At 41.9% G+C, this 14463-nt stretch overlaps 1 protein-coding gene across 5 annotated transcripts in view; it reads left to right on the forward strand.

Moving 5' to 3' along the window:
* Positions 1–14463, forward strand: part of AFF2 (ALF transcription elongation factor 2) — a 471106-nt gene that overhangs the window by 308123 nt on the left and 148520 nt on the right. For 3 of the 5 annotated variants that reach the window (XM_044763573.2, XM_044763574.2, XM_044763577.2), the window contains 3 exons: positions 6068–6154; positions 11244–11280; positions 11566–11599. In XM_044763573.2, coding sequence (XP_044619508.1) covers positions 6068–6154; positions 11244–11280; positions 11566–11599 — 158 coding nt within the window. The remainder of the gene's footprint in view (positions 1–6067; positions 6155–11243; positions 11281–11565; positions 11600–14463) is intronic. The other 2 variants (XM_044763575.2, XM_044763576.2) reach the window with 1 other exon arrangement.

Genomic DNA, 14463 nt, shown 5'->3' on the forward strand with positions numbered 1-14463 from the left:
TTCAGCTAAAGAGCCCAATAAAAAGTAAGGCATTATTATCATTATGAAAACTGGTAAATAAGGAAGCTACGAATGACAGAGCCCTGTGGCCTCCCTCTAGAGACTGCCTTCTAAGTTGACGTTGCTTACTCAGCTTATTTAGTGTAGGCTTATTCAACTGCACTGTAAATCCCCCTTAGTACATCATAATGCACCTCATGCATCTCCATCCTTAGCTGTAAGGGTTATACATGAACTTTGGTAAATGCCTTGCTGAGGCCCAGATGTACTATGTCCATGGCAATTTCCCATTCTGCCAGCTAAGATCTCGTTTCCCAAGTGGTATCAATGTTCTCGACTGTGGTCTGGCTAGGCTTAAAAAGGCCCTGGAGCCCTAAGTAGACAGCGTGTTTTTGAATGAGTATCTTTAGGGCAAACATTCTGGGAAACATAATGTCCATCCTGGGAGTGCCCAGAGAGGGGAAAGAGAGAAGCCAGTAGCTCTTCCCATGAGCCCCGCTTCCTTGCATGGAGGATTTCATATACAACAGCCAAGTTCGCTGACCCTGGCCCAGGGCTCCATCCTCCAGTCCTTGTCCTCCCAGGGCCTGCCCAAGGAAGGCCTACCAGGAGAAGCAGGCAGGTGCACGTTTCTGCAGGGGCCACACAGCAGTGGGGCTGTGTTCTGGTATGCCACACTGGGAGTAGCAGCCTGTGCAGACCACAGTCAGCATGTGAATCCTTTTACAGCTGACTGCTCTGCTCCCTCCAGGACCCATCCCAGGGCCTGCTCCAGCTCCTGTCCTCCGTTTCCTATTTAACAGCCCTACTGCTGCTGCAGCTAACATACTAATGCCCCTGCCTGGCTTTCCTCTCCTATCAGGGAGGAGCAGAGCCAGGCCAGTTAGTAATTGGTAGTGGATTGAGGGCTAAGGAATGATTTGGTGCTGTTCTTCTGAGGCCCGAGTCCCTGGGCAACCCCTGCTGGGGATCCTAAAGGACCCTTGTCCCTTATTCCCTGGCAGCCCCAATGCCGAATTCCACCCCACCTCCCATTTCTGGTTCTTCAGAATACTGTCAGGGCCCATGCATACAAACCATTTATTGAAATAAATTAGGTTTTTTTTGTAAATTATTGACACCTCCCCAAACATGGAGGAGGGAGAGCCCTTTAGCTAAAGAAGTAGATTGGACTGTCTAGTGCGCAGACCTCACTCACGTAGACGGGACAGATGTACTCAATATTTTCAGGTTTCAATTAGTTTTTGCGAAGGGAGGATGCTGATGTTCCTGCATCTTAGGCCATGGTGGCATGCAAGACTGCCCAGGGTCTATATTTACTTTCCTATTACAGTACTATTTGGGAGTATACTTCCTGGAAGAAAAAGAAAGTAACCTCTTCCCCAAAGGAAGTCAGAGACCAAGGTCAGTTATCATGACTTGGGAGTCAGTTAAGTATAAGTTTCTGTGAAAAATAAACTCTAACCTGATTGTGTGGATTTCTTCTCCATCTATTCAGTCATATTTGTATTTTAAAACTGCTCAGCTGTTCCCACTTATTATATTTCTTAATCCAAGGAATTTGTAAATACTTCCAAAATTGCGGTTATTACATTCCTGGCATTTCAGCAGAGGGAAGGGGGAAAGGTGTCCCTGGCCTCTCTCATCAAGAGCCCGAGTCACAGCCTAAGGAGCCTGTTGGCTAAGCAGGCTCGTGCTGCCAATGCTGGAGCTGAGCTTGTGGGGCTAGTAGCAAGCAGCTTGGTATGAGTACGGCGCTGTACAGTTTCTCAAGCCCTTGCACATGTGCTAGCTCACCTTCCGCTGTGGAGGCCCGGGGGCGGCGCAGAAGAGGTAGAAGCAGAGCTTAACAACACTGGCAGCTGGGAGAACCCCTAGAAGCCATCTGAGCCAAATCCCACACCTTACAGGTAGGAAAACTGAGGCTCAGAGAGGGCAAGCAACTTGACAGCGGTCACTCAGGTAGCTTTTGGCAGAAGTCAGATGTGAGTTAAGCCTCTGTACTCTTAGTCCATGGGTCTTTGGGGAATCCCTCTGACTCTAACAACAACAACAACAACAACACTGAAATACGCAAGATACCACCATTGTTTGTATTTGTTAGGATGGTTATTTGAAAAATTGCTATAGTTATCTTTTCAGTTTGAACCCTTTGAAGTAAAGACCTTAATATTTATGTTATATTATTTGGCCTAAACATGTATTGTTTGAACATCTACTATGTGCCAGGTATAACGTTAGTCTCTGAAGGGGACACACGGACACACACGCACTCATACGTGCACACACACTGCTCCTCTCGCCTCCCCTGTGAAGCCTTTCCCAAGTGAATTCCTTGCACAGTGCATTCCTCCCTGACAGCTTTGCACATTCCCCCCTCAAAGTGGTTAGCATGTCAAGCAGAGTGCGCTCTCCGTGGGCAGGAACTTGACTTTTTATCCTTTCTAGATCCCAGTGACTGGTACATAATGGCTGCCCGATACAAGATAGTAGAACAAAATGCAAGGAATTCCCCAGAGAGACTCTGCTGTTTGCAACCGTGTGGCCTTGGGCAAGTAACTTCACCTCTTTGTGTCTCTGTTTCCTCATCTGACAATTGAGTCTGATGCTAACCCCTGCATCTTTAGTTTGAGGCACAGAAAGACCATGTATGGGCGGGGAGTGCCTGGCGCACTGTAATCACTTGGTAAATCTTAATATTATTATTATTATCATTAGTAGCAGTAGTAGTAGTTCTCACACAGAAACTTCAGAGACTAATAATAATATCTCATATGAAGCAGTTACTACGTATTAGACACTGGAGATACAGAGTTGAATTAGGCAAGGCTTGGGAGAACATACTAGTAACTTAAAATACCAGCCATTCAAACAGCTCTGTGTTAGGTGAGTATAGGATGCATTTGAGATTAGCAGAGTCTGGAACTCAGACTGTCTTCTGCCCCTCAGCATGTGGGGTGCCCAGCTTCTGTTTCTAAATTGGGCAAAGCAGGGCTCCCCACAAGTTGTCTTGGATTCCTTAGAGTCCTAGCCATGAGCCATAGTATGAATAACACGGTTGGGAAATAATCGTTGGTGGAAAATGGGCCTTATCTGATTTTTCTGAGTTTGACTGGAGTCTTCAGTTCACATTTCTGTAGCATCTGCCCCTTTGTTAGAATTACGTAGAATGCTCTATTCCTTGTGAAACCTATTCTTTGTCAAATAGTGAAAAATAAAGCATCGTTACTTCCTTAGTCCCTTCTCCATTAACCATGTTAGTCAACCTTACGAAGGGGAGGAACATCTGGTATAAAGGAAAGAGTGTGCGCTGGGGAAGCCGTCACCAGGATTCACTTACGACTACCGCGAGGCTGTGCACAGGTGGTCCCACCCTCGGAACCTTCATTACTTCAACCGCCCGGTGGGGATATGAACCCCTGCTTTGTCTCTCTCTCGGGGAGGATCAGAGGAGCAGAGATGAAGCAGTTTCAGACCAACCTCATGTGTGAGTGTGTGCGTGTGTGCGTGTGTGTAGGATTTTGTTGTTAAATGGAGAAGTGCTGCATGGTGTTGAGTACAGGCACTCCGCACTGCAGCCTGTTGTCAAAGCCTTGGCAACACTGTGGAGCAGGTGCTCGTTTCCTGCCTGATGAACAGGCAAAGGATTAGTACAGTTGGATAAGGGTGTATGAGTGTTCTTATCTTGAGAACAGCAAGAACATAAAAATAGATTAATATCCTTTGAGTGTGAATGAAGAGGATAACAATGGAAAATCTGCTATGAGCTTTCCGCACTTTACAGGTCTAACTCATTTTGAGAAGTGAAAGAGCTTGCTCCAATGTTCCTTGCTGACGATATCCTTTCAGGAAATTATATTCCTTTCAACTGCATCTTCCCTACCTTAATCACACGCGTCCATGGTACCATGGAATCAGCCTGCTGTTTCACGAAATCTCGCATTTTCAAATAGAGAGAATCAGTTGTAATTGAAAGCGCAAAAGTGTGTGCAGTTCTGTGGGGATTGGCCAGCAGGGTGGTGCACCCAATGGTAATTCAGGATAATCCGATTCTGCCACAGAGTAAATACAGAAGACCTGGGAGAGAAGGTCCACCTTTGAGAAGTGAGTTCATCCATCCAGGTGGCTGAAACACCTTTTAATAAACCCAGAGGCACACCTCTAAAGCCAGTGGTGAAAAGGAACATAACTCAGGCTCTCATTGATGGAGGCACACTCCCTAGTTGCTGAAAAGAGATAGCGCTCCTCTCCAGGCTGGGGCTTACTGACCCTTGGTTGACTCTGGCTAAATAGGACCTGTATCTTTTAAATGACGGGACTAAATTTTGAGAATACCAGCCTTAATGAGGAAAAACTATCTAAAATTTAGAAGAAACAATTGAGTATTTCAAAGACACAGAGTAATTGGAATTCGGCTTTAAACTGTTGTCACTTAGAGTTAGTTTGGGCCAATTTTGATGAATATATAAGTAGCATTTGTCACGAACGTTATCAACTGCATGCAAATGCGCAACTCAAAAACACTTGGAAATAGTCTCTCTCTTAAGTAGGTTAAGCATCCCCTCTAAATCTTGTATGCATTTTTAATGTACTTACTGCTTCCTTTTAAATAGTGCTAGGTAAAATCCAATCTGTGTCAGCGTTTGTCTGAATCATACTTACAAATTCTGCTTCAGCAGTGCCACCGTGAATGAATCTATAAAGTATCTCCTTGCATTACAGCCCTTCATACATCAAAGACTCTTTTTGAACTGGATAATTACAGAAGGAAAAAAAAAAACATGTTTTAGTGCTACCTGAGAGTTCTTATTAATACTATCTTTGAAATGACTAATTATGTTACCCATAAAGATTGCGAAAACGTATTATGTAACTGCCTCATTACAAAGGCCCTTCATAAACTTTGATCCCCTCCACCCCTCCTCAAAGCTCTCCTTTATTTCCGTCATCGCATTGATTTTTTATATTTAATGTTTATATACCAAAATGTTTGATGAACGCAACACATGCTGGCACCCACCTGCTTCACAAACTTTGTCATCCCTCTGGTGCTGGGATGTTGAGCATGTGATTTAATTATCCTTCCTCTTCAGGTCAAGCATGTTGGCCATGAACCCTAAGACTTAAGCAAGATTTGAACAGCACCTCTTTTCAAACTGAGTGTTTGAAAGAACTGAGAAGGTGTGCCTGCTGATAACAGAGAGTAGGAGACTGAGGGGCTTTTCCTACACTGAGACTTGAACTCACAAATACAGTGTGTGTATGGCTGGGCAGGACAGAGCTACCAGTCACACAGTAACCTTCTTTCTGAATGAGAAAGAATTCTCCTCGGCTGCCTCGCCTTTGCATGGAAAGATCAACAGCATGTGCGTAATCTTGCCACTAACTGTTAGGCTACAGCAAGAGAAATGAGTATCAGAGTATCCAGAATGAGGGTGGTGACAGTGCTGCCCTCCCCTGAGCTGGCACATCACACCTGAAACAGGATACCATGAGTTGGAAGAGCCCCAGGCGATCAGGAGTCCCTCCTGGGAGCACCTAAGATAGTGACAGAATGCAGAACTCAAGCATTAGAAGATAAGTTGAAGGTTCCCAACAAATGAATGAACAAGCGGTGGATGTCTCAGCCTGGAGAAAAGCGAACACCAGGCGAGAGCATTGCTGTCTTCCCACAGCTGAAGGCTTGTCATGCAAAAGAAGAGGAGGTGTGTTCTGTGCAGCTCCAAAGTATGATCCATAGGTAGAAGCTCCTGGGAGACAGGCGTTTCACTTCCAGGAAGAATAGTCTGGTCAGGCTGTCAACATGGGACAGGCTGCTTCAAACTGTAGTGAGCTCCATGTCACCAGTGATGTGCAAGTGGGTGCTGGATGGCCCTTTGTATCACAGATAGGCTTCAAGCACCAGTGTGGAGCAGGGGGATGGAACAAATGACTTCAAGTCCCCCTGAAAAAAATTAGGCGAATTAAGTCAGTAAGTATTTATATAGGGCTTACTATGCTTAGTGCTAAGAAGGTGTTTAATTTTCTAAGTGTCCCCAAATAAAATTGCTTTGTTTTTCCTCATCAGGAGATGACCCATCCCTGGCCTACTCCTCTCACTGCCATGCATACTCCTGGAAACCCTGAGCAGAACACATTTTCCATCCCAGGACAGGTCAGTTATCTTCCTTCTTCCATTTCCTTTATCTTATTTCAATTATACTAATCCTCCAATTAGAGTCTTAAAAAAGATGGCCTTGGTGTTCTAGTGCCATAAAATCTAGACTCTCTCTTGCCCCTCAGGATGTTAATATAAATATTTTTCTTGAAAGGGAGTCTTTAAGAGAATATTCACACAGACACTGGCATGTGTATCATACTGCTTAGAGCATTGCCTTTGTGCAAGCCACTGTGCCCAGAGCTGGTGAATCAGAGAGAGGAATGAATTCATCTTAAGAAAGACCAAATAAATGATGTAAGTACAACATCCAAGATTTTTTTAATTAAAAAACCCTGTACTCTTCACTCGAATGGATGGATTTTCGTTTTTGTATATCACCTTCCAGTCCTTGCTCACAAACAGACAAATCTTTGCACACCAACGCATCATATTGACAGAACTTTTTCTTCTACAGGTCTGTTGTCAAATATTTAGTATAAGTTCTTCCTCACCTGCTCCCAGTGTGAATTTTTTCTTATGATCAGTTTTTTAAATGCCTTTTAAAAATGGCTATTCTAATAATACACTTTAGAGTGGAAAATGTCTTCCTTTATTCTTTCTTCCCATCCAGTTAGCCATTCATCCATCCATCCATTTATTCAGAAACTGTTTACTGAGGACAGACAATAGACTTAAAGTTAGGAATGAAGAAAAACTCTCTACGTCTTATGAGTTAAAGGACAAAGCAACGTAGAAAGTGTCTTCATAGAGAATATAAGGCTCATAGAAGTATCTAACACTCCCTGGGGCATTGAGGAAGGGTCACAGAGGTGGCAGCATTTGGAGGATGCCTACAACTTTGACAGGTGGAGAAAGCCTCAAAGAGGAACACTGCATGCTGAGGATCAGGATGGGCAAAGGCACAAAGAGATGAGGGATCATGGTGTGATCCATACTGATATGGTCTCGAGTGACTGAATCAGAGTTTGTGTGATGGGGAGTGGAGAGAGGTAAACCCTAGGCCAATAAGCGCATCTTTGTTAAAAGGCCTTGAATACTAACCAAGGAGTTTGGACTTTATTTGTAGAAGGAGAAACGCAATTAGATCCTTTAGTTTTTAGGGTCATGATTTCGACAATAACATTGGCCTAAACTGTGTTTAATCATCCCCTCCCACCTTAGAACGGGGTCAGAACTAAGTGAGCAGCAGCCCTCTCTGTCCCTGTCCAGGTGTGTGTCATTCCCTGCTGTGTCGCCACTCTCCCTGCTTAGGCTGCTCTGGGCTTGGTATCCTTCTCCCTAGCATCCCAACCAAGGGATCCATCCAGCCATTTCAGGCATTGAATCCAGCACTTTTACAGCAATTGCAGTGTCTCAGCTGTGTTCTCCAATTTTGGAGATAATTTGTGCAAGTCGCAATTTTGACATTTACAGGTGTATACAATAGAACTGGTTATTTAAATAGGCTTTTGTAGTAAGCGCACAATTTGGCATCAGGCATAATTTGCAGGTTCTGCCAATTATCTGTGCTACCATCAACTCCATGATAAAGGTAGAAGCAAGTGAGATAAAATGGTGAATCCAGGATGGCTACATACTCATTCTCTTGTTTCTCGAGATTCCTGCCAAAATGTTGGTTTGGAAGAAAAGTAAATTTTAAATAACAATAATAACATCAGCAACAGATATAATGCTGTGATGTAGCCTCGCCCTATTCTAAGCACTTAATACATAGTAAATAATTCAGTCCTCACTGCACCCCAAAGAAAGTGGTAATTTGACAGAGGAGGAAACTGAGACACAGAGTAAAGTAAAGTGCTCAGAATCACCCAGTTAATAAATGAGGGAACCAGTCTTTAGATCCAAGTGTTCTGGCGATGTGTTTATCACACAGATTTACAGATGCCCCAGTTCAAATTCCGTCTTCCAAAACATGGGTGTCTCCAGTAAATACGTGTAGCCGAGTTGATTGCCATTTCCTCAGTGATTGCACCACAACTAGGTGACACCACCCTCTTAGAAAGCATCCATTTCTGACATCCATGGCAGAACTTGCACGGTGAAAAGGGTGCCGTCTTAGGAGCTGCAGACCTGGCTGCTTTTAATCCTGACTCTGCCATTTGCTGGCTGTGTGGTCCTGTTCAAGCTCTTCTGAGCCTCGGTTACCCATCTCCACTGTGTGTGTGTGTGTGTGCGCGTGTGCATGTGTATTTGTGTACTATATAATCCCAATGGAGTTTTCAGGTGAGTCTATGATTCTTTAAACTTATAAAAACAGATACAGTTGAAAATTCTCAAGTTACTTAAGTTTACTTATCCATCCCAAATTGAAAATATCACATTTTCTTGAAGAAAATTGAAAAACTCACAAGGAAGGAAGTATGTTGCTAAGCAGAATTGAGGGAGCTAGTAATGTCTTCAGGGAAAGTTTAGTAAAGTTTTCACAGAGGTAAATATCCTGCAGAACAGAGGTTGGCAAACTACAGGTTATGGGTTTTTAGATTTTTTAAGTGGTTAAAATTTTCAACAGAAAAAGAGCCTGAATATTATTATGAATATTATGAATAATATGAATGATATGAAATAATATGATATGAAATTCAAATTTCAGCGTCTATAAATCAAGTTTTCTGGAATCCAACCACACTAATTCTGTATTGCCTATGACTGCTATCACCTACAATGGCAGAGTTAAATAGTTATGGCAGTGACTGTATGTCCCCCAAAACCTAAAATATTTACTATCAGGCCTTTTCGAGAAAAAGTTTGCCAACCCCTGCTCTAGAATCTAGATCCTATTGGAGCCTCTGATAGTAGCATTATCATCAAGGCTGTTATTTACAATAGCCTCACATAAACAATTGGGCATCATTATATTCTAGTGCTAAAATTACCTATATGACATGTTTATGAAAGAAATGCAGAGATGAAAATCAGACATTTCTTAAAAATTTGTATTACGTCCATCACCAATTTTTATGTGAACAATGCAGGAGCTTTCCACGACCAGTCTATTTCCAATTGGAGTTGAGTATGTAAGGAAAATAGGTAATATCCAAAGGTGTTTCATTTGTTTGGAATTCTGGTTTTAAAAAGTCTTACCTAGCTTAACATTAAAAATTGTATCAACAATACATAACGTTAATGACTCAAATTCGGTAAATGACATAACCGTTCAATTTGTTTCATGCATCACTGCCTTGATGCCCTGAACAACTGATTGTTTGGGTCTAAAGTCCAGGATACTTGGATGAAGGTTAAAAATTCTCTCTAGATCTCCAGGACCATGACAAAGACTGGTTGCATGTTTCACTCTCTAATCAGATATTTGGTTTATTTGACTTTGGAACTTGTCATTTGATTCATAAAGGTTTACAAGACTAACCTTACAAGACTATGCAATTGTAATGAAATCCCTTTAAAAAAAATAGCAGGTAGAAATAGTGGTATATAGTTGAGGATATGCAAATGGTCGACCACTCATTTATCTGGAACTCTGGGAAATAAAGTGTTCTGCATAATTGAAATTCTTGGACAACCAGAGGTTATCCTTCCATAGAAATCATGTAATAGGAATTGTTTTGAAATGTAATTAATATTTTTCTGACTTCTTATAAAAATTATACTGAACATGCTTTAGTCTTTCTTGATAGCTTAGACATTATGATAAGCATCAGTTATTGTACTGTGCTGTAATTGTGCCCTCGGGAGCTATTAAGATGGGTAGGAATGCTTGCCCCTATATTAAATGACCATAGACTTTTGTGCTTTTTAAGTTTGGACTTTGCTGTGTCATTTTCTTCGCCCCCTCCCGCTGTCAGTTTTTGTGTCTCAATGTTCCTAGTGGCTGTGCCTCTGGAATTGTTTCCACTTCCTTGCTGTCTATGATTTGTTGAGGGGTGGGAATCAAATAGCTAAGCTTGTTAGAGTCCTTTGCCAAAAGTCAGTTCTCTATCAGTGTGGGTCCAGAAGCCTTTGAGCAGCAAACTGCACGGGTTTTGTGACAGCTCTTTAGCTGAGAGGCCTTTTCCATCTCTTGTGGAGTTTGTGGTTTTCTTCTGGAGTAGTGATCTTGCCAGAAGATTAGTCTCTTGGGCAAAAGAAAACTGCTAAAACGATTGAAAAGTTCACTTTCGATTAAAGCACAGTGTTATGTTTTTGCTTACTTCTTTTAAAGATAAATTATGCTGTGATCCCATTTTTACTCTATAGTGTGGCAAGATTAGGCCTAAAGAGGAGATGACTTGCAGCAGTGATGGATGTAACTAGCTCTTGTGTTTACTTGAGTTTATCGTCTCAAGTTTGGGAACGCTTGCTTTGCAGTCGATATTCTCTCTTCTATCTGTGCAGTGCTGGGTATGCCCTGTGCGTCATTGTGGTGCTCTGCCCGCTGGTTTTGTCAGGATGCACACAGCTGTGCCACAATCGCAGAAAGCCCAATGTGGGTAAATCCGGATTTCTCAAAACAGTGAATAAATTGTGTGTAGGGTGACTTCCAAATCAAATTTAAGTCCCTTTGAGTAATGCACTACACTAGCATATTTCAAATTGATTCTTATATTTCACCAAATTTGTAATGAAGTTTTAAGAACACTCCTCTTGTGAAAATGAGATACATCTATTGCATATTTGTCACAGTTAAGGTAGAAAATTGGAGTTGTTTCTATAAAATGGAACAACTGAGCAAATTTATTAATTACGGTCTTGTTTACACTTCTACAAAAACCATGAGCATTTGTTTGTTTGAACCAAGTCCCCTTTCCTTCCTTAGAGTCCTCATTGCCTAGCTAACTGAGAAATTATACACTTGAATTTCACACATGTGTGTCATTTGTTCCCATGTCGCACACATTTCCAGATAGATACCAGTCTTACTTATGATTCTGATGAAATGACTGTTATGGTCACGTTCTAGCAGGTCTGGCTAGCAAACATTTGTCCTTCAAATAGAGCTACAGACAGAAGCCTAATTAATGGAATTGTTAACAGTGGTTTCCCATTTGCAAACATTAGTCAAGTTACATGTGTATCAATAACTGATATACTTTTTGTTCCCCTCCTATCATTTAACTAATGTTTGTATTGTCTGTGTTCTTCCTTATAGGAATCCCAACATCTGACCCCAGGATTCACCTTACAAAGTAGGTGTTTTTAAGAAATTCTTCTTAGTCCAAACATTCACGTCCTCTCCTCTCTCACTTTCTTCCTTTTCCTACCTAATATCATTAAAACATAAAATAACGGTAACAAAAAGTCATATTGTGATATATCCAATTAGCTCCTTTTTTTTCCATCTGTTATTCATGGCAGGATGCTTTGAAAAAGTATGACTGGAAGAGCTACATGTTTCAAGACCAATTTAATTCAGCATAATCATTTGACAGTAGAACACATGGATGGTAATTGTGTGTGCCCTTTCTTTTCAGAGTGGAGTGACCCGACCAGCAGAGCTGCTACGAAGTCAGTATCGTTCAAGTCGTGAGTACTTGGGTTTCCAAAACACGCTGCTTCAGGGGCATTTGGCAAGGAAATGGTGCCTCAGTGCTGAGAGAATCTTGTTCTGTCTCCTGCCGCTTGTAAATATGAACCTTGACTAATAATAATATGGACTTGGGTTAGAGGGGAGAATGAGATTCCCCATCATATGCAAGTAAAAGTAAAAAGGAATGAGATCGCCATTAGACTCTCTAATAATGTAGACACAGGCTGGGTCAATACCTGGGATGTGAAAACAACTGTGATTCCTGACTAATTGTTTGAGCATTGTGTAACTTTAGCTACGGGCACCATTATACACAATAGTCAGCCACTACTGACTCGGATGGAGAAAGGACACGTCTAAGCAGCGATGATTGGACATGAATTGTTGAGTGGATTGCTATGGCCAGTCAGCCTGAGGCCTTGCTGTTTGCAGGTCATCTGGTGACTATATATTAAAGACAAACAAGGGCAGCCAGGAAGAGATGGAATAAGAGATTACATGATGCTAGGTTGAAGTTCAGAAGCCACGGCCCTGCAATTCACTCAGCACTGTCTTCTTTTTTTATTAATGTTAACTGAAGGAGAAGTATGGAGAAACCAATTTCCTCAGATTAACTATTGTAGATTTTGTAATATCCATTTGTCCAAGAGCATATCAAGGGAGTATTTCTCTCACAACTTCTTTCATTCCTAATAATAGAAAATGGAAGTCGACTTTTCTGTGTAATAGTCACATACTTGAAAATTTTCAAAATGAAATAATTTATGACTTTCAAGTGGCCTAATGGCACACTTGAAATGAATTGCTCACCTTTTGGAAGATCACGAATAATTGCATAAAACAACTGGGAATGACTCCCAAATAGACAGAGGCTCTGAGCAAGGCAGTGGCATTTCCATGAGCTTGGTTCTGTGTAGCAGCAAAGCCCCCAAAGCCATGACCCCAGCACTGGTATTCTCATTTGGTTTTCTGGCCTGATCTGTGCCTTCTAATTCACAGTTCAATTTCCACACCCAAGAATTCTCCATTTAAAGAAGCGAAAAAAAAAAAAAATAGGAGAGGGGGATAAAAAACCGTGCCCTGATTTTAGGATCAAATTATATGGAAATCAAAATCATCTTTGATATTGTTCATTTCAGCTTTCCCATTAATCACATTTTGAATTGCCTTTCCTCTCGTTATCCTAGTAAACAATAGATCTTATCCTCCTACGTTGTCCCACTCCCATTGAAAAGTCAATAAAATTCACACACACACACTTGAGCATTTAGGAAATCAATAAAGTTTTCCAAACATGAAAAAATATAAAAATGTTTTTCCCACTATAAAATTCTCTTGCATCTAAAGCAAGAGTATTAGGCTCCAGCTGTGAAATATGCTGATTTCCATATAGACTATAAAACGCAATATTTCAGTAGTTTGTAACTAACAGATATAAACTCACCAATTGTGGTTTGTATTTAGAGGTGGCATTTCCACAGAACAGCACTTCATAGCACAGGGGTATATAGTTTATTCAATAGGACTAAGGTTCGCTATAGGATGCATTGATAAAACTAGACGACAGTGAGTCAATTTTGTGAATGAGCTGCTCACTTTTTAGCTGCTGATCCAAAGTCCAAGCATTGTCCATCAGACTTCAGCTGGAATAAGTTCCCTTCTTATTGATTGATTGGTTGACTTTTTTTGTGTGTGTGAGGAAGACTGGCCCTGAGCTAACATCTGTGCCAATCTTCCTCTATTTAATATGTGGGACACTGCCACAGCATGGCTTGATGAGCAAATGGTGTGTAGGTCCACGCCCAGGATCCGAACTCACGAACCCCATGCCGCCTAAGCAGAGCACATGAACTTAACCACTACACCATTGGGCTGGCCCCAGGTGCCCTGCTTATGGTAGGATATGGGTTTAACACACGACAGATCAGAGCTATAATGATGATTTTTTAATTTTTAGCTTCCAAATTATTATCAGCTTAGTCATTACTATCATCCTCCAATATTTTACTACAATGCGCTTTTTAAGCCAGCTTCAAGGATTTTCCATTTGGCAGGGTAATCCTCCAGGTGACTAAGAACATTCTGAGTGTAGACAGACTGCTGGTGGCCAGTGGTTGGTGGGAAGCAACCCCTAAGTTAGACCTGCTACAGGAGAGCCACTTTCCCAAGGCCAGCAAATGTCCTGGACACACTCCTGCTGCTTAACTGCAGTAGAGAAAGATGAGAGTCTTATAAAACAGAATCGCCTAATTACTGGGGTGCTTTATTAGTTTCCCCCATCTTGGCTTCTTTTCCCTGCTTGACAAAATATGCATATTCCATTTGAGTCTGGATTGTTTATAAGGACTGTATGCACGGGCACCAGATCTGAAAACACTGGCCCATGTGTACCTGAGTGCAGGCTGGAAACCAGCCAGGCTCCTTCTGTGCTCTTGACGTTCGCTGCTCTTTCCCGGCCTGACCCCAGCAGTATGACTGGCCTTTTGGAGAACTGGATCTTTCCTCATTCAGTATACTCCATTGACATACAGCGCTTTTTATGGGGTCTCCATCCACGGAGTGGCATCCTCCCGGCTCCAGCTGGGACCCTGACTGCCCATGAGGCAAGAGCATTGGACTGGGGGAGTTTCAAGACTTGTGTTTGAGTCTCTGCTCCATATCGGTTATGGTATTTGGGGGAAAGCACTGACCCAGGATTCAGGGCATATGAGTTTAAATCATGGGGGAATTTATTTTTAGTTCAAAGAACACAGATAAAGCCCCCTAAGGGAAATTAAGTAAATTAATTTGCACATGCATATACACATACAGGTGTATGCACAAACACTTGTCAGAATTCAAA

The sequence above is a fragment of the Equus asinus genome, chromosome X, assembly GCF_041296235.1.
Source record: "Equus asinus isolate D_3611 breed Donkey chromosome X, EquAss-T2T_v2, whole genome shotgun sequence".
Classification (NCBI taxonomy): Eukaryota; Metazoa; Chordata; class Mammalia; order Perissodactyla; family Equidae; genus Equus; species Equus asinus.